Source organism: Biomphalaria glabrata, chromosome 2, assembly GCF_947242115.1.
Source record: "Biomphalaria glabrata chromosome 2, xgBioGlab47.1, whole genome shotgun sequence".
Lineage (NCBI taxonomy): Eukaryota > Metazoa > Mollusca > Gastropoda > Planorbidae > Biomphalaria > Biomphalaria glabrata.
In genome coordinates this window covers 56,856,931-56,877,147 of record NC_074712.1, presented here as the reverse complement: position 1 = coordinate 56,877,147, position 20,217 = coordinate 56,856,931, and the positions used below count along the sequence as shown (strand labels likewise).

Genomic DNA, 20,217 nt, shown 5'->3' with positions numbered 1-20,217 from the left:
ATTACATGAAAAAATAACTATAAGAAATGATGGACTATAGTAATATTAAAAATGAGGAAATAATTTTGGTTTAATTTTTACTTATGTTTCTAGTTTATAATTTTGTTTACCTCAATAAAACGAACTATCTAACATATCCCATGAATTTCAATATCGCTCTTATATGTTCTATATATAGTCAACGCCATACTGTAGAATTTGAATAAATCGCCCACATTAAAAAATGTTGGAGATCCGCCTTTGCCCAGATCACTTAAAAGTAGTTTGTTCTCAATTCGTTTTTAGAATTCGTGATGACGATTCAGTTTGTTAACATACAAATTCAATTATTCTGATAGCTACAAGTTGGCTGTAATCAGATTATTTTGTGCATCTCAAAGAAACCTTTGCGTCTTTGTTGCTTGGAGGGTAGGTACAGTTCTATATTTAGTACGCTGTAGAAAAAGACTGCAGTGGTTTGTATCTTGTACGTTAAGGTAAAGAAGAAATGTTTAAATTCTGCTGACCATGTTTGTTTAATCTTTAAGACTATCTTTATTTCAGCTTAGAACAATGGTACACAATGCATGCTTGATATTGACAGCGCTTTTCTTAATTATCTTATAAATGTGTTGTTGTTGTTTTCTTCTTTTATTTTCGTTTGTTGCTGCCTTCACGATTTTGTCGGTACACAAAAAGAAACATTCTTCTTCTTGAAACTGTCAGGTAGAGTTGAGCCTTCGGCTCTTGGAACTCCACGCCAGCAAAAGTGAACGAGAGCTCCCTCTCACCGGCCTGAATGAGAACAGTGTACACTGTTCTGTCTGGCGGGTGGGTCAGACTCGTGGCAAGAGGCCGCGTACACTAAGACCCCCGCCATTATCCTTTTCTATACCAGGCTAACCGCGCGGGACACGCCATTTATTATGTAACGGCCCCTTGAGGAACAGCACCTGGATTGTGACAAGGTTGTGGGAGCTTTTTTACAACTCCGCACAGTGCAATGAGGATGCTCTCGCACCCCCTTAGGCACCCCCACGGGAGTCTTGTTTTGCTACCCTTTAACCTAATCGTTTCCTCCTACGATCGTTTCCACCCGGGCGCCACTATGAGGCAGGGTAGCATGGCCGGGAAAAAGCAACATATAAAATATGTCAAACGTCATGCTGGACGGGAAGCAAACTTTGTAATAAATCTAGTTCCGACTGTTGTGTTGTAGTTCAATCAGTTTTAAATCAATATGTTTGGTTCAGGAATGCATTTGAAAGCTAGAGAAAAGGAATAAAGTTTGTATTGTTACTAACGTCTCTGTATTCAGCTATTCTACGACGTCTTATTGCCACTAAGTTTTATGAGTTTGAAGTAAAAAGCATTTCCATTGCAATACATCATGTGACTTAACTTATTAGTATTACATTTTTTTTTGTATTAATAATTGTTAAGCTTTAACCAATAATACAGAATAATACGAGGCGCGGTGGCTGAGCGGTAAAGCGCTTCGAATCCTGGTGAAGACTGGGATTTTACATTTCGGGATCTTTGAGCCTCTCAAGCCTCACTCGAGTTTGAAGATGATGATGAATAATTCATAATAATCATTATAAATAAGTGATAATAAAGGTTGAAACTTCATGAAAGGTTAAAGTTCACTACCTCAACGTATGTCAGGTACCAATAAGAGTCTGGTAGCCAGTAAGAGTCTGGTGGCCAGTAAGAGTCTGGTTGCCAGTAAGAGTCTGGTGGCCAGTAAGAGTCTGGTGGCTAGTAAGAGTCTGGTTGCGAGTAAGAGTCTGGTGGCCAGTAAGAGACTGGTGGACTCAGGAGCGCTTTGGGAATCCCGAAATTTAAAATTAAAAAGTCTTCACTGAGACTTTAACTTGTGACCCATTGGTTCAGAAGCCGAGAGCTTTACTATTGAGCCATCACTTTCTATAGAAAATCCATGCTTAATTGACTCTTGGCAATTCAACATTCTGATGTCAGGTCTGTTACATTCATAAATCATTGCCCCAAAGCTAGACGTTGACCGCTGAAAGGTATTCCATATAAAAAGTTGAAAGTTGTCATTGTAATATGTAATGCAACTAATAGTTACGGCGTAATTGTACCGGGCTGAGTTGATATCTAACGTAACGCTTGAAAATCCACAACCGAATCAGGAGTTCAGCAAAGGAATACCTTGTCACAATACAAAAAAAAAAGTTAATTTCTCTACGAAATGTGTGGTTCATGAGAGAATGAAGAATCAGCATATTGAGTATATGCATATGCTCATCAACAATAATGGCATACCAAGTCTTCTAGCAAGTAAAATACACGAAACACATTCAAAATGCAACATGAAAGACGCATTGAATTTGTATCATTTCTTTTTCCAACAGAACGAAACCTGATCAAAATGCCACACACCAAATGCATAGAATTATATCCATTTATACTTTATTTCTTAGATTTCGGATTTGACAAAAGGTTTGGGTAAAAGCTGGCCATGATCTCGTTCAAGATGGGGATGTTATTTCTGTTGGCCTCAGACTATGTGACCAATGCGACTGGAATGTCGTCAACACAAAATAACATGCAGAGCGTAAGTTGTAATATATTTTATTTTATCTAATTTTTGGTTTAAGTTTTTAAAACCCATCACGTGTGAGGTTGGGATGGGGAGAGTAAAAATAGTTATTAAGAGCAAAACAATCTCTCTATGAACTGTATCAAGGAGAGATTATAGTTTTTGTTTAAAGTATCTGAAATAATTTTTGTAGTTTATGATGTAAGCCATTATAAGTCATATTAATATTTGACATATTGATATTTGACATGTATAGTTTCTGATTTATGTTATATGTTATGAGACATATTTTTGACAAGATATTTGAAAGGGAACATATATACAATATGATATATATGATATTGGAAAGAGAAATATATATTTTATTATATGATATTTCAAATAGCCTTCTAATATATGTTCAAATTGTCTACACTCTCACTCCTGATTTGTACACTAGTCTCGAGAGTCATGGTAGAAATGTGTTGAAAAGGAATCACTTTCATATTTTGAACCTATTTTTTTCCCCTTCTGGTAAAACCTTTCAGATTTTGGACTAACTGTTTTGCATATTTGTTCCTCAGGTTTGTCAAACGAAAGACTGTCGATTAGGTCAACAGATAGCTAGAATGATGGATACAAGAGTCGATCCTTGTGAAGACATGTACCAGTTCTCATGCGGAGGTTGGATTCGTGATAATCCATTGCCTGACACAACGGAGTATCTCACGTTGATAGACAAACTGGAGTCTCAAAATAGAAAAGAGATGATTCAAGTAGAAATTGTTTTTAAATCATCTTACACTACGTTTTGCTCACCTTTATACTTACACTATGTTTTGCTCACCTTTATACTTACACTATGTTTTGCTCACCTTTATACTTACACTATGTTTTGCTCACCTTTATACTTACACTATGTTTTGCTCACCTTTATACTTACACTATGTTTTGCTCACCTTTATACTTATATCGCATGTTTCAATGGCTGCGGGTTGACGAGGGTGTCATGTAGCCAACGCAACGACCAAATCACCTTGACTTCCTCAAAGTAAATGTTAGGTACCCTTCAGAGTTGGGTGGACTCAGAGGCGCCCTTAATATCTTGAACTTCGAAAAAAAATCTATTCTTAACCGAGATTGGAGCCCAACATCTATCTTAGCATCTATCTTAGCATCATCTGCTCCCCATCTATTTCAAGGGTCTGAAATGGTTACATTGTACTACTTACTCTTTTGAAACTTCAAACTGTAACAATTATGTCATGTTTTATTGGCATTGCGGTAAAGCGCTTGGCTTCCGAACCTAGGGTCCCGGGTTCAAAACCTGGATGAATACTAGGATTTGAATTCCTGGATCCTCTGGCGCCTTTGAGTCAACCCAGCTCAAAATGGGTATCCGACATTAGTTGGGGAAAAGTAAAGGCGGTTGGTCGTTAGCTGGCCGCATGACACCCTCGTTAACCGTGGGCCACAGAAAAAGATGACCTTTGCACTATCTGCCCTATAGACCTCAAGGTCTGAAAGGGGAACTTTTTTGTATTGACATCAGTTACTATAAATCTGTATTACAAAGCTCACTCTGTGTGTTTGGTAAAAACTTGTTTTTTTTTTCTCCCTTTTTCCATGTTTTATTTTGTTTGATATTGAAGTAAGGGATATAGCTAATACTTAATCAGAGATGTGGATGTATATATGGATTTAATACCCTTATTACCTTTCGGCCCTTTTTTCCCCATTCTAGGATCAAGTTGAAATTTTACATAATTATTCATAGTTTATGACAATTCACGAATCAATCCAAAAATTAACCAATTGGTTAATCAATTGGTATTCATTAATTATTTTTGTTTGTTTATGGAAGAAAAGAAGCTAAACTCTGCTCTTTTCAGATAAATAGCAGTTATTAGCGGTTATTTCCTTTATTTTCGTTGCTTAAAAAAAAAATAATCTGCATCTTCTGACTTTCTAGATTAAAAATATTAGAGAATGAATTCACTGATTGGCTCTCTCTTTCTCTCTCTCTCTCTCTCTCTTCTATCTCTCTTTCTTTGTCTCTCTCTTTCTTTTTCTTTGTCTCTCTCTTTCTCTCTTTCTTTGTCTCTCTCTCTTTGTCTTTCTCTTTCTTTATCTTTCTATTTCTCTCTCTTTCTCTTTTTCTGTTTCTCTTTTACTCTCTCTTAATTAAATAGAAAATCTCTCCTGCCTCTGCTAAGCCAAGATCTCACTCCCCTAGAGCTATCCTTAGTCGGTTTCTTAATATCTTAGTACTGTAAGGCTAAAAATTTAGCCCACTCTATAATTCATGAAAATAGTTTTTGACCAAAAAATTAATTGAAAATAAAAATATTTAAAGTAACTCCGTATAATTGACATAGTATGTACAGCGATGCAGAAAATTTCTTATAATTACGTACATTGCCATTTAAATATTTTCATTCTTTGAACAGTTTTTGGAGAGTGATGACGTCAAGTGCCTCAATTCTACGGCCGTAGAAAAACTAAGAACGATATTTAAGACCTGTGTGAAGACGGAACCGAATGATGCCCTGTTGTATAGATCACTTGTCAATGTAAGACTAATATGCATACAAGTGCAATATGTTTTATGATTGGTAGAATAAATCTATACTGAAAGACCGACTGATAAAATTTGAATTGACCTTGGGACTGATAGCTGATTTAAACAAAAGTCGGATTGTAATGTATGCATCTTCATTATTCACAGTGTATAAGCGGTTATTTCATATTTTCTCAGCCCGCCTGTTATACCACATTATATTGTAATTACCTAAAGTAGTATGTTTTGGATATACATCTTTCTCGGCGCCAAGTTATACGAGGACGTCCCTGTTTGCGCTTTCCTCGTATTGGCCTCCATGTTATCGCAACTCTTGGCATGCATAGTTCATTTTTTTGGAGAACATGTCCCGCAAACCTCATGCCACGCTCTGTCGCATCCTCATTAAGTGGTCAACTCCCAATTCGGCATAGAATTTCCTTGTTTGAGAGTCAAAATGACAAACTAATCCTTTTTTAAAAAATGTGTTATTTCATTTAAATGTTTTTTTTCTTTTGTGTGTGTGTGTGTGTGTAACAATTCTTCACCCTCCCCCTTCCCCTTGTAACAAATTTTAAAAAACAATAATACACCTCCCCCCCTCCACAGTCGTTACGTAATATCCGCACCTGCCCTCGTGTGTTTCGATTGTACCCTTCACAAATGAAGATAAGTAGATCCGAACACAAAGCTCCCGCAAGAAGGCGGAGATGGCGGCTTTCAAGGAACTGTTCAAGTGTTGCTTGCTGTCACAGACTCATTATGACATGTAGTGATTTTAAGTCACTTATGAAAGACCGTGCCATTTGCACGTGGAAAAAAAAAACTTGGGGTGAAAGACCGCTAGCGAGATTTGAGCAGTTGTAACTTGGTCCTCGTGAGAAGAAAGACGTATAGTTTTCTAACATAAGCATTTTTCTCTTGCCGTTCCATCTCAAAAGCTACTCTGAAATTCAATAACCTCATTAGATCAACAGCCTGTGTATAACCTCATTAGATCAACATCCTGTTTATAGTCTCATTAGATCATCAGCCTGTTTATAACCTCTTTAGTTCATCAGCATGTTTATAACCTCATTAGATCAACAGCCTGTTTATAATCTCATTAGATCATCAGCCTGTTTATAACCTCTTTAGTTCATCAGCATGTTTATAACCTCATTAGATCAACAGCCTGTTTATAATCTCATTAGATCAACAGCCTGTTTATAACCTCATTAGATCATCAGCCTGTTTATAACCTCATTAGATCAACAGCCTGTTTATAATCTCATTAGATCAACAGCCTGTTTATAACCTTATTAGATCAACAGCCTGTTTATAACCTTGTTAGATCAACAGCTTGTTTCACTAATGGTTTAAGTCTTTCAACAATAAACAAACTTGATTTCCATTTGGCTCCCTCTTTGTTCAATAAAAGTCTTCGTACATACGAGTCCATTGAATGTTGCACAGATGTTTGTACAATTTGGAAATACAAAATAAACTCTTAAATCCAAATAGTTAATCGGTATTCCATGTCACTCCTATTTTTTTTTACACTACTTCTCCTCTTTAAGAAATGATGAAAGAACATCTCTATGGCCTACGAAGCGGCTACGGGACATCTCAAAGAAATGAGATGAATGCCTCGGCGTTGGAGATTGTCGGAACGTGTTGCCCACACAGCAGTCGTCCCCCCCCCTTTCACGCAGCAGATGTGTCCTAAGGAACGGCTAGCGGCGATACAGTTTGGGATCAGCGGTGTCGCAGGATTTGCCAGGGGTATCGCTATGTGTCGCAAACTTCTTAAGGGTCGCCGGCTCTCTTGATTTTTCCTCAGGGTTGACTTCCAAAGCCTTACCCACGTTTGGGTATAGCTGCACGGTCATAGAGGTTTGAATACAGATTTCCGTATCCTAGGTGGGTAGGTAGACAAGGCTGACAACCCCCTCCCCCCCCCCCCGGCCCAATGCAAAAAAAAAAATTAGAATAGATTGTAGTTTCGTTAATTGTAAGCTTTTATAAGCCTACGTGTGACGTCTTGTAAGATGTTTGATATACATAGTTGATAGTTGTTTTTATATTGTTTGGGTGTGTTTGTATAGGCTGATAAATTATACATATATGTATTTAATATACTAAACTGTTGTGATTAGATGGTACGTCTCTCTGAGTCCGATTAAGTATTTAGCTCAATATTGCAAGTGACTATTACAGTCACGATCTACATATTTACCAATATTAGCCTCTGTCCATCGGGGGATTTTTTTTTCTTTGGGTCTTAAAAGTACGTCCAAGGAGCTTTTAAATCGTTCTACACCTGTCTATGTCAGAAAACCTTTTATGTTAGCTGTATTCCTTTACAGGCTGGAGGAGAAGTCAATTGATGCTAGCTGTATTCTTTTACAGGCTGGAGGAGAAGTCATTTGACGTTAGCTGTATTCCTTTACAGGCTGGAGGAGAAGTCAATTGATGAGAGCTGTATTCTTTTACAGGCTGGAGGAGAAGTCATTTGACGTTAGCTGTATTCCTTTACAGGCTGGAGGAGAAGTCAATTGATGAGAGCTGTATTCTTTTACAGGCTGGAGGAGAAGTCATTTGACGTTAGCTGTATTCCTTTACAGGCTGGAGGAGAAGTCATTTGATGAGAGCTGTATTCCTTTACAGGCTGGAGAAGAAGTCATTTGATGCTAACTGTATTCCTTTACAGGCTGGAGGAGAAGTCATTAGATGTTAGCTGTATTCTATTACATGCTGGAGAAGAAGTCAGTTGATGCTAGCTGTATTCCATTACAGGCTGGAGGAGAAGTCAATTGACGTTAGCTGTATTCCTTTACAGGCTGGAGGGGAAGTCAATTGACGTTAGCTGTATTCCTTTACAAGCTGGAGGAGAAGTCATTTGATGCTAACTGTATTTCTTTACAGGCTGGAGGAGAAGTCAATTGATGCTAACTGTATTCCTTTACAGGCTGGAGAAGAAGTCATTTGATGCTAACTGTATTCCTTTACAGGCTGGAGGAGAAGTCATTAGATGTTAGCTGTATTCCTTTACAGGCTGAAGGAGAAGTCATTTGATGCTAACTGTATTCCTTTACAGGCTGGATGAGAAGTCATTAGATGTTAGCTGTATTCCTTTACAGGCTGGAGGAGAAGTCATTAGATGTTAGCTGTATTCCTTTACAGGCTGAAGAAGTCATTAGATGTTAGCTGTATTTCTTTACAGGCTGGAGGAGAAGTCATTTGATATTAGCTGTATTCCTTTACAGGCTGGAGGAGAAGTCATTAGATGTTAGCTGTATTCCTTTACAGGCTGAAGAAGTCATTAGATGTTAGCTGTATTTCTTTACAGGCTGGAGGAGAAGTCATTTGATGTTAGCTGTATTCCTTTACAGGCTGGAGGAGAAGTCATTTGATGTTAGCTGTATTCCTTTACAGGCTGGAGGAGAAGTCATTTGATGTTATCTGTATTCCTTTACAGGCTGGAGGAGAAGTCAATTGATGCTAACTGTATTCCTTTACAGGCTGGAGGAGAAGTCATTTGATGTTAGCTGTATTCCTTTACAGGTTGGAGGAGAAGTCATTTGATGTTATCTGTATTCCTTTACAGGCTGGAGGAGAAGTCATTTGATGTTAGCTGTATTTCTTTACAGGCTGGAGGAGAAGTCATTTGATGTTAGCTGTATTTCTTTACAGGCTGAAGAAGTAATTTGATGTTAGCTGTATTTCTTTACAGGCTGAAGAAGTCATTTGATGTTAGCTGTATTCCTTTACAGGCTGGAGGAGAAGTCATTTGATGTTAGCTGTATTCCTTTACAGGCTGGAGGAGAAGTCATTTGATGTTAGCTGTATTCCTTTACAGGCTGAAGAAGTCATTTGATGCTAGCTGTATTCCTCATATTGTAATAGGGCCATATTACAAGATCCACTAGGCTCACAAAGACCTTCCTTCATGGAACAGTACCAGGAAAAATAAGAAGAGACAGACAGAGAAAGCGATGGGAGGACAACATAAAGGAATGAACGGGCCTATCATTGATAGAGGTTTTAAACAGGTAGGAATGGAGAAAGACGGTCGACAAGTCTTGCTTGGTGCCCCAACGGTCCAACAGACTAAGGCATAGGTAAAGGTAAGGTAGTCCTCTACAGCTAGAGAAGAAAGCATTTGAAGGTAACTTTAGTCCCATACAGGATAGAGGAGGCGTCATTGAAACTAGCTGTATTCATCTGAAGGCTGGAGCCATTAAGTCATCATGTCCCTGCCAAAGAAAGGCAATATGCAGCTCTGCCAAACTAGTGCACTAGCCCTTAAAGGTCGTCTCAGCCATAACAGTAAACCATTATATGTATTTAACTTTCCTTTTTTTTTCCATTTTGGTATAGTATATTGACTACATAGGATCCTGGACAGTCACTCCGACCCCCGGAGGATGGAACGAAGCCAGCTGGTCACTACAACAAGCTCTTGAGAAAAGTCACTCACTGTGGGGAAATAGCTTTTGGACTTACTTCATTTCTAGACGTATACTCAATGTGAGTTGGCAGAGTGTTTACATTTCATTTGTTTAAAGTTTAAATATAGAGAAGAAAGATAAATGTGACTCAAGACAGACACACAGGCATACGTTTGGACGGCGAAAGGACAGATAGATAGATAGATATGTAAATTATGAGTCAGTCTGGTGTGAATGTACATTTTGGTTTCTTATAGTTATAATGTTTTTTGTTTGGTGTGATGCACAAATTGTAAGACAAATTTCCATACGGACAATAAAGATTATTATTATTATTATCTTCTCGTATCTTATACAATACAGACGCTACTTCAAACAAGATTATTACATCCTACGACATTTTAGCCAAGCGAAGAATGACTTTTTTATCATCTAGAGTATTCTAGAGTCTAGATCTAAAATCAATATGATATTTGTTATTAATTTATATATAGCTCCTTCTTCGTGATCGAGGATGAGCACATTTCTCATTTCCTGTGGACTCGAAGATGACTGTAACTGAATGTAAAGTCCAATCCGCGCTTTAAAAAGCCGGCCACATACGTGGCATGGGTGGGTTTGGTCAGTTGCAGATAGGCCTGCTTCTTCTTTCAGCTTTTTGTTGGTTCGGCGCTCTTTCACCCTGGCCACTCTTCTTGCCTCAAATCTTGAGACTCCGATACTCACAGCTTCACGCCACGAGGATCGAGCGCTAGTGCTTCCCAGCCCCGCGAATGTCGATATTACATTATGTATGCTATATGACTATATAATCGTCCTGCCAATAGAAATAAAAAATTCTGGAAGAATACTATAGATCGTTAATAAATCTAGTTCTCTTGTTTACGTTTGATAAACTATTGAAGCCGCTCAAGTCTGGAACTGAAAAGTTATCTTTAGGAATAGAAGAGTGCTGGATGTATATGACCCGCCACTCGCGGGTTTACCCGATTTGTAAGAGTTTCGCTCTTTAATAGAGATAAATTTAAGTACTTTCCTTTTTTTAGCCCCTCCCCCTCCTCCCCACCCTTTCGATTGAAAGTATTCACTAGGGTCTCCGCCATGATGTAAGGAACATTTATGCCAAGTTTTATTAAGATTGATCAAAAGGTATTGATTCCTATGCGGGACATACATACATACATACATACATACATACACACATACATACATACATACACACATACATACATACATACATACATACATACATACATACATACATACATACATCCATACATACATACATACATACATACATACGCCAAACATTCTGCTTTATCGTAGGACGTAATTATCTTCACTTCTGAAGTAACGTCTGTGAAATATAAGATAAGATATGTATTCATTTTTTTACGACTCTTTTCATTGTTTTTCATCTGTTCATAAGAAAAATCTTTTACTTCTTATAATCAACTCCAGGTACGTCAAAATGGGCTTATGAATGAGGTTCAGACAAAAACGAACGGCAACCCATTTGATGAGCCAGCATTCAAAGAGGCCTTCATGAACGAGACTGTACCACTTGCGCTACTTCTAGGCGGAGAGGAACAGACCGCACGAGACAAGCTGGAAGCAGTTTATGAGTTTCAAAAGAATTTATCCAAGGTACAAGAGTTTGTATACTGGGTGGAAATATAGTCTGAGCTCGTAGAAAATGTCCAATGAATGAATGGAACAAATGAAGTTAGCATGTGTCACATGGAGTGTACCACTACTTGCCTGTCAAAACGTAATGATTTCCTTGTCTACTAAGTTGTGTCTGCCACTCTCTGGCTGTACTGACACTGGTAGAAGCAATAGTGACTTAAAACTAGACCAACAACCCCGACTGACTGAGACTTGTTGATTGTCGTCGCAAAGCTGACCCTGACCGGGCAGTCCTTCACTCCAGGGAGAGGGAATGATCGTGGTAGAAATGGTCCATTAGTTAATATCTAACGTTCATTTAGACTTACTTACTTAGAAAATAATCGCTCTATAAGTTTTGTGAAGGAGGTCTCTTTTTTTTTGTATGTTTTTCTTGTTTAAGTAATTGACGCTTTGGTACCACATTAGCCTTTGTTGAAACTTTCTACTATAATATCAACATGAACACTTCTTTCTTCACAGATATTCCGTCCTGCAGATTTAAAAGTTCAAGCGAGTAATATCACGTCGGTCAAAAAAATGACTGTGGGAGAATTTCAGACCTTACTAGGATCATGGGTAAATGCTTTGAATAGTAAACGGTATTTTATTCAATGTACCTATTACGTTACACTCTTACCGACACAGGACGTTTGTGTGTACCTACACAAGCGGATCTGGGGCGTTTTGTGTGTACCGACACAGGCAGATCTCGGGTGTTTGTGTGTACCGATACAGCCGGATCTCGGGTGTTTGTGTGTACCGATACAGCCGGATCTGGGGCGTTTGTGTGTACCGATACAGCCGGATCTCGGGTGTTTGTGTGTACCGATACAGCCGGATCTGGGGTGTTTGTGTGTACCGATACAGCCGGATCTCGGGTGTTTGTGTGTACCGATACAGGCGGATCTGGGGCGTTTGTGTGTACCGATACAGCCGGATCTCGGGTGTTTGTGTGTACCAATACAGCCGGATCTGGGGTGTTTGTGTGTACCGATACAGCCGGATCTCGGGTGTTTGTGTGTACCGATACAGCCTGATCTGGGGCGTTTGTGTGTACCGATACAGCCGGATCTCGGGTGTTTGTGTGTACCGATACAGCCGGATCTGGGGCGTTTGTGTGTACCGATACAGCCGGATCTCGGGTGTTTGTGTGTACCGATACAGGCGGATCTGGGGCGTTTGTGTGAACCGATACAGGCGGATCTCGGGTGTTTGTGTGTACCGATACAGGCGGATCTCGGGTGTTTGTGTGTACCGACAAAGGCGTATCTGAGACGTTTATGTGCGTGTGTTTATTCATAGATTAGGGTTTACACTGGGTAGCGTTTGGAAAAAAAATGCTCCCCATCTCTAGATTTGGTAGTGCTTACCGAGTAAACTAACTAACGCATCATCGCTGACAAGTTCAATATTTATAATTATCGACTTTCTAATGTAAATACGTTAAATATGTTGTTTTTTTTTTCAGTCTCACAATAGTTTTGTAGTTAGTGCATATCCATACTTAAGTTAGAAAGAACAAGCGAAATGTAAAATATACTTTAAAACGAAGCTTATATTGAGAAAAGGAAGTGGACCATCCTATTGCTTTTATATCTCTCAATTTTGCAAGGTTCATATCCATCTCTTTCTATAAAAAAAATAATAAATTATGACTAATTCATTAACTTGCTGGTATTTTTTTTTATTGATTAATATGTTGTTTTCAAGAAATAAATAGACCTAATTAATGCAAAAATTGAACTTTTTTTTCCGAGAATCGGAAATGGGAGACAAAAACGTGTAAAAGAACACACCCATTGGACGGACACAGTGAGTTGACACAAGTTTTGTGGAAATAGAAGTGTTATTGATGCAGACGTGAACGACCGTATTTTTGTCGCGAAACATTCTGTCCTGTTCTTGATCACCCGCACCCTATGCTCGATTACAAATGTTTCGAAGGGCGTACGGTCAGTGAAGTTCCTTCACAATATGCTCTATTAGAAATGTTTCGAAGGGCATACGGTCATGGAAGTTCCTTCACCCTAAGCTCTATTAGAAATATTTCGAAGGGCTTACGGTCAGGGAAGTTCCTTCACCCTAAGCTCTATTAGAAATGTTTTGAAAGGCGTACGGCCAGGGAAGTTCCTTCACCCTAAGCTCTATTAGAAATGTTTTGAAGGGCGTACCGTCAGGGAAGTTCCTTCACCCTATGCTGTACTAGAAATGTTTTGAAGGGCGTACGGTCAGGGAAGTTCCTTCACCCTAAGCTGTATTAGAAATGTTTTGAAGGGCGTACCCAAAGCTTTCTTAAAAGTATGTCTGGAACTTTAACATCTTCCCTTTCTTTACTGTCTCTAATTATTTCAGTGGAGATAACTTTGTCTTTTCTTATCTTTACTCTATTCAAGGGTTGTCTCCCTTATTTTATCGACTATAGAAATGTTATCGACGCTTCAGTAGGGGTAACTTAGTAGTACAAAAGATTTTTCTTTTAAATGTGGTCGAGTAGAGTAACTAGTAGCATTAGTCTATGTTTTTTTTATTGTTCATCTTCTCCGAATCAGAAACCCCATGCCGCACACGAACCAGTTCTCTCTCTCTCAAATCCTTGTCCCAATCGCCCTTCACGCAGAACGCGACATTCATACAGAATGTGGTCTATTGATTCTACGTCCTCGACGCAGTGGCGACACCGTGTGTCGTAATTCCGTCCGAAGTAAGAACCAATTGGACAGTGCCCGGCTCGGAAGAGGGCACCACGCGTCCTTTCGGTCTGGTCTACTCAACTGCCTATGTAGCTCACGGCCTTTGTAGGAAGCCTCCCAACTGTGCCAACAATCGGATGTCGGCTAGGGGGATCGAACACACTCTCGTAAGTGCACGGTTCATCAGGTAGGGTCGCCGTTTGCGGACCGCTAAAAAGTCAGCCCTCTGATGACTGACCAGACCACAACGGGCTAGAACCTATGAATAAAACTATGTTCATTGAGCTGTTTCTAGAAGCGCATCTTTTCCAGACTAAGCTACCCAGTAGGGTAAAAGCGATCTTATGATGAAAAAATTAGGCCGATAACTAGACTCCCGCTTTGGTACCTAAGAAACTTGTATCATTCCACTGGTCGTGCAGAGTCTCAGCAACGCCGTTCTTGAAAAGGACTTTTCATAAACGGTTAGTGTGGTATAGTTCCCCTTTCAGGCCTTGTGGTCTAAAGGGCAGATAATGCATCTGTTTCTGTGGCCAGCACAACGACCAACCGCTTTTACTTTTCCCCAACTAAATTCAAGTAGCTATTAGAGCTGGGTGGACTCAGAGGCGCCCCGAGATCCCGAAATTAAAAACCCCAGTCTTTACCAGGTTTCGAACCCCGGTTCGGAAGCCAAGCGATTTACCGCTCAGCCACTGTGTGGTATATTGAAGGAAAATGGTGGAGGTCTTAGGCCTCGTTTCTAATGCTGAGTTTCTTGAGACTAGATTCTAGGATCGCTCCCAGATAAAACACAAGGGTCCAGTCAGGCCAGCGGAAGGGAGGAGCTGTTGCTGTCTTAATAGTTGCAATGGCCTCGGCTCAACTCTCTCAACAATTACAAATTGTTTACTTTTAGAACCGGAACACAAACAAAAGGGCCAGCACTCTTTTAACAGTGTATGACAATACTGAAAAATTCAAATAAAATACAATTCAATACACTAATGTAAAATACATTGAACACAGCGGCGTAACTAAAGGGGGGGAGGGGGGGGGCGAATTTTAAAATCAGCCCCCCCCCCCCCATGGGTGTTCGAAATGTATTTGTAAATACATAAATTAATATATTTGATTGACAAATAGTGTCAACGGGTGTCTTTTTTTTTTCAACATTTATGGATTAAATTTATCACAAATACTAAACCTAGATCTAGGTCTATCAGTACGTTGACTTTGTTGACATTTTAAAAATATTTTTTTCCCACAGAGATCAAATTTAAAAAAAAAAAAAAAAAATTAAAAATGGAGCCTCTGTTTTAAAAATTGTTGCCACGAATAAAACTGCATGATATACAGCGAATTCTAGGTATCTTGTTACCTTTACTAATAATAGATCTAAATGGCGAGTATTTTATGGCTACACTAATTAGCCTAACCTTGAAGCAAAATTTACAGAATCGAGTATGACAGATCCAAAAGTTATTCTTAATAATGCTAGAATAGTCCATTATTCGGGTTTGGCGTCTATAACTTCAGAATTAAACTTCACACTCGAGTTATTACCCCTCTATTCATCTTTCCTCAACCCAATGGAAACTCTATTTTTATTTCCATCTAATCCTTTTGCTTTCGCATAAAACAAAAACAACAAACAATAACGTAATATCATATAATATTAGCACATCTTTCCTTTTAAAGTTCTTAAGAGTGATATCTATTAGCAGGGCCGGCCCTAGCATTTGCGGGGACCTATGCGAAACGGATTGCGCGAGACCTAGTCTGGGTAGGGATGAGCATAATGTCAAAATTATTTTTTTTTATTAGAAAATAGGCCTATTTTCGTCTTTGCAATAAATTTTTATCAAATGAAAGCTCACAATGCCACTTTTTATTTACAGGCACCCCAAAATGTCAATTTCGTCTATTCTTCTGGAGATTTGATTAAATTCAAAAAAAGTTCAGGACTTTATCGTATATTTTGCCTTTTCATGAGATTTCCTGGAGGCCCTGGAAAATCAGGAGGTCGCGAAAACCCTGTTATTTTATATACGTTATAATGGTATTATTTAATAATGTACACTTACAATTAGCGCGGGGCCTATGAAAGCTGCAGTGGCGTAAGGCCGGCCCTGTCTACTAGGAACTTTAACAATTCGTACACTTCTGGTTGTCTTGACTGGCACAACAAGTTCTCTAGACGTTGGTGTATAACTGTCTGTTTCGTTTGTTCCAACAGTTTGCAGTTCATTGTCTCCATCGGTATCATAGTACCCAGAGATGTCTTCATCGAAACTCTTATTCAAAAAGCGTTGATTTCTTCTGTATGTTTTTCCGTTTGTCTTTATGATGTAAGATCTGGGGGCTGAATTTTTTTTATGACAACTGCTTTCTGCCATGTTTGTCCTAGACGAACTCTCCGACAGAATAATCTTTAGGTAGTCTTGCTTTTGCATTGTATTTCACTTTGCTTTTCATCTGTCGTTCGTTGAGTAATGTCTCTGCATTTTCAGCTACCGATGGTTTCAATAGTTTGGGATCAGTTGGAATGATGTCCCTGAGTCTTCTACTCATCAGCAGTTGTGATGGTGAATACGGCAGTCCACTTATCGGAGTATTTCTATACTCGACCATAACGAGATATGGATCTTTCCCACTTTTGTATGCTCTGAATCCTTTTGCTTGCGCACAAAATATAAACAACCAACAATGACGTAATACCATATAATATTAGCACAGAATCTTCTTCATGCAGTGAAAAATTATGAATTTTTCGCCTATCTTGAATTCTGGTCAATCCTCTTGCGCCCAATTAATATAGTTCAGAAGAAACTACAAAAGTCTGGACTGCATATACGGGAAGCTGCTAAAGAAATTAGTACCCTTTCATGCTGTCTGGAAAAATAATAGACGCTTCAAGTGCATCAATGTTTATAATCCACCAAAACAAGAACTGGCTTTAGATGTCAGAGAGACAATAACTGTAGACACTATCATAGCTGGAGATCTAAATGCCCATCCTGGGGCTATGATGACACTGATCAGTCTGGTAAAAAAGTTCATGACCTGTGCAATTCTACTAACCTTTTTCTTTTGCAAAATAAACAATCTCCTCCTACTCTTCTGCATGCTAGCAATGGTTCACTATCACGACCAGATCTTTCTTTAGTCTCTGCTAACTTGGAATCTGTCATAACTTATCAAGTACTAGGCGATATTGGTAGTGACCACCTTCCAATATTACTGACTGCCACTCTTTCTAAAATGAACACCAAGACCACTAAAGAACCACGAAAGTGGTGCTATAGTAAGGCTAATTGGAAAGGATACGAGACAGCTGTCGACAATGCCCTTGAAAAAATCCATGTAGAGTCTAGCTCTGTCGACCTTGTGTACCGTCAAATAACAACAGCTATCCTGGGCAAGGCTAAAAAGTTTATTCCTCGAACTTACCCTTGTAAAAAATTCAAAAACTTTTGGACGGCTGAAATCAACAAACTTGTTATGGCTCGGAGAAGGGCATACAAAAAGGTCCAAAAGAACCCAAACAATCCAACACTCAGGCAGAAATACAACAGACTCAGCCTACTAGTCAAAACGTCTGTTAACAGGGAAAAACGAGAACGTTGGACCAACACCTGTGCAAGGTTAAACCTAAGGGATAGCTCTAAGGCTTGGAGTCTTCTGAGAAATCTCGAAAATGCTGGGCGTACGAAAACAGCAACCCCATTATCTTCACCCAGTGGGGTAACCATTCCATCGAAAAAGAAAATTGCCACCTTGTTGAACAAATATTTTGCTAAGATCAACAAGGCTGCCAAGAAGTCCCCAATGTCCAAAGCCATTGATAAAGCTCGCAAAGCTGATGAAAAAAAAGACCGAAAGGAACCACTGACCGAAAGTGCTGAGGGAACGATGAACTCCCCATTCTCGATAGGCGAGCTTAATGCTGCCATAAGGAAATGCCAGCTTAAAAAGGCTCCCGGTCCGGATGGTATCACCCCCGAAATGCTTAAGCATATATGGGGGAAAGGAAGGGCCGTGCTCTTGGCATTCGTAAATAGAACCTGGAAACCTGGGGGCCTGGAAACGTGCCACCATTATTCCTATACCAAAAAAGGGAAAAGATGCTTCCACTGCTGAGGGCTACAGGCCCATCTCACTCACATCTTGTGTGGGAAAGATGGCTGAAAAAATGGTAAATGAGCGTCTGGTTTGGTACCTTGAGAGTGCCCGTCTTATAGCTCCATAACAGGCTGGTTTCAGGGCTGGAATGTCCGCTATAGACCAAGTCAACATCTTTGTGCAGAGCGTAGCAGATGGATTCCAAAGGACCGAAAGCACATACGCAGTCTTCATTGACTTAAAACAGGCATATGATAAAGTATGGCGGCCTGGTTTGCTTCATAAGATAAGAGCCGTGGGGGTGGATTACTGGATTAGAGACTTCCTACAAGAGCGTACAATAAGAACAAGGATGTACGGAGAAGTCTCAGGGGAAATGACCCTCGAGCACGGCCTCCCCCAGGGCTCCGTCCTGTCATGCGCACTTTTCACGGCCTTCATAAATGACCTACCGGCTCAGCTAAAATGCCAAAAGCTGCTATATGCTGATGATATTGTCCTTTGGAAATCCGGAAGGAGCGCAACCTCTATACAAAAAGTGCTACAGGAAGACCTCCATACGCTCTGCTCATACACACAAAAATGGAGGCTAGAATAAACACCTCCAAGACTGTCTATTTTTTGTTCACGCTCGGGACTGGCATTCTTGGGCAACCTTTCCAGCTCTCCCTCAACGGAGTGGCTCTCAGCATGGAAAAGCTACCCAAGTACCTTGGTGTAACTTTAGATCGCAAACTAAAAATGTGTGAGCACATCCAGGATGTTGTAAGAAGGGCCTCAGGGAAACTTTGCATTGTGCGGAAGCTGGCATCCACGAAGTGGGGAGCCCAAGCAGACATGCTTCGATCCCTGTATTTAGGAGCAGTCCGATCACAGATAGACTACAGCCTACCTGTGCAAATTTATGGCTCTAGGACTGCTCTTGAACAACTTGATAAAATACAGTCCCAAGCACTAAGATTTGTCTGTGGAACCTTTAGGACAAGTCCAGTAAATGCGGCTGAAATAATGGCTAATATAGGTCCACTAACCCTTAGGAGGGAAAGGTCAGTACTGACCTGCTATGAGCGGTATAAAAGGCTGGATGAATACCTCCCAGCTAGAAAACTAGTAGATGGTTGGAGATGCAGAAGACGTATCCAGATGCAGTCTTTTATGCATCATGCCACTAGACTATCTGATGAAGCTGGCCTCTCCACCAACCGACAAAACATTCAACGCTTTCATCCCCTTCCCCCTTGGTGTCGCCCAACAACCCCAGACATACGCTTGAAATTAGCAGACCCTAATGCCACTAAGCAAAGCCGTTCATCTAACGACCTTCAAATCCTAGCTCTGGAGACCATTAATACCTTCAAGCCCAGTGCTATTTTTGCATACACTGATGGGTCGGCATCAATAGATTCTGGAAGAGCAGGCTATGGAGCCTACATCGACTTTCTTGGCTCTTACACAGTCAAAATCTTTGGACCATGTGGTAGTGTTTGCAGTTTTGATGCGGAGACCATGGCAGTCTGTGAAGCCTTAAAAGTCATTGACTCTCAACTCGGCGAGGGACATTTGAGGGCAACACAGATTGTTGTGGTCACTGACTCAAAATCTGTACTACAGGCTTTGCAAAGCCCCGGACCATGGCCCCCCAATATCAACACTGTCATCATGGCTTCACATAACATCAAACAACGCTATGGCACCCCTGTAATAATGCAGTGGGTACCGAGTCACATAGGTGTGACTGGCAACACAATCGCAGACTCTTTGGCCCACCAGGGAGGGCAAATTCCACCCACTGATCAGGCTGTAAGCTTTCATCAAGCCCTAGCTATAATACAAAAAACAGAAATGGAAAAGTGGTTTGAGTGCTGGGACAAGTCCCAAAAAGCCCATGGAGTCTGGGAGCGCATGAGGCGCCCTGACCGCACTTCCCCGTTGTGGAGGCTGTCCAAGCCTGAGCAAGCTATTATAGCACAGTGCAGGACAGGCCACTGTCCTGTTGGCTCATATTTCTCGCGGCTATGGCCAAATTTTGATTCACGGTGCCCCCGCTGCGGGGAAGAAGAGGAAACCGTTCCTCATATTCTGTTTGACTGCCCCAGACTTGCTGATCTCCGTCTCGACAGGTCTGGGAAACCCAAAATTCTCGACCTGTATGGCGACATTTATGCACTACGCAAGACAGCAGGGTTTCTGTCCAGGGCTTTTGCAAGAGAGGATTTAAGCCTCTCAAGCCCT

General features: G+C 40.2%; 1 protein-coding gene across 1 annotated transcript in view; it reads left to right on the top strand.

Annotated features, from left to right (window-relative positions):
- Positions 1-300: 300 nt before the first annotated feature.
- The window catches only part of LOC106056680 (endothelin-converting enzyme 2-like), a 38,425-nt gene continuing 18,508 nt past the window's right edge, over positions 301-20,217 (top strand). The window contains exons 1-7 of the mRNA XM_056021599.1: positions 301-408; positions 2,430-2,563; positions 3,112-3,303; positions 4,978-5,100; positions 9,450-9,599; positions 10,982-11,167; positions 11,672-11,767. Coding sequence (XP_055877574.1) covers positions 2,468-2,563; positions 3,112-3,303; positions 4,978-5,100; positions 9,450-9,599; positions 10,982-11,167; positions 11,672-11,767 — 843 coding nt within the window. The 5' untranslated portion in view covers positions 301-408; positions 2,430-2,467. The remainder of the gene's footprint in view (positions 409-2,429; positions 2,564-3,111; positions 3,304-4,977; positions 5,101-9,449; positions 9,600-10,981; positions 11,168-11,671; positions 11,768-20,217) is intronic.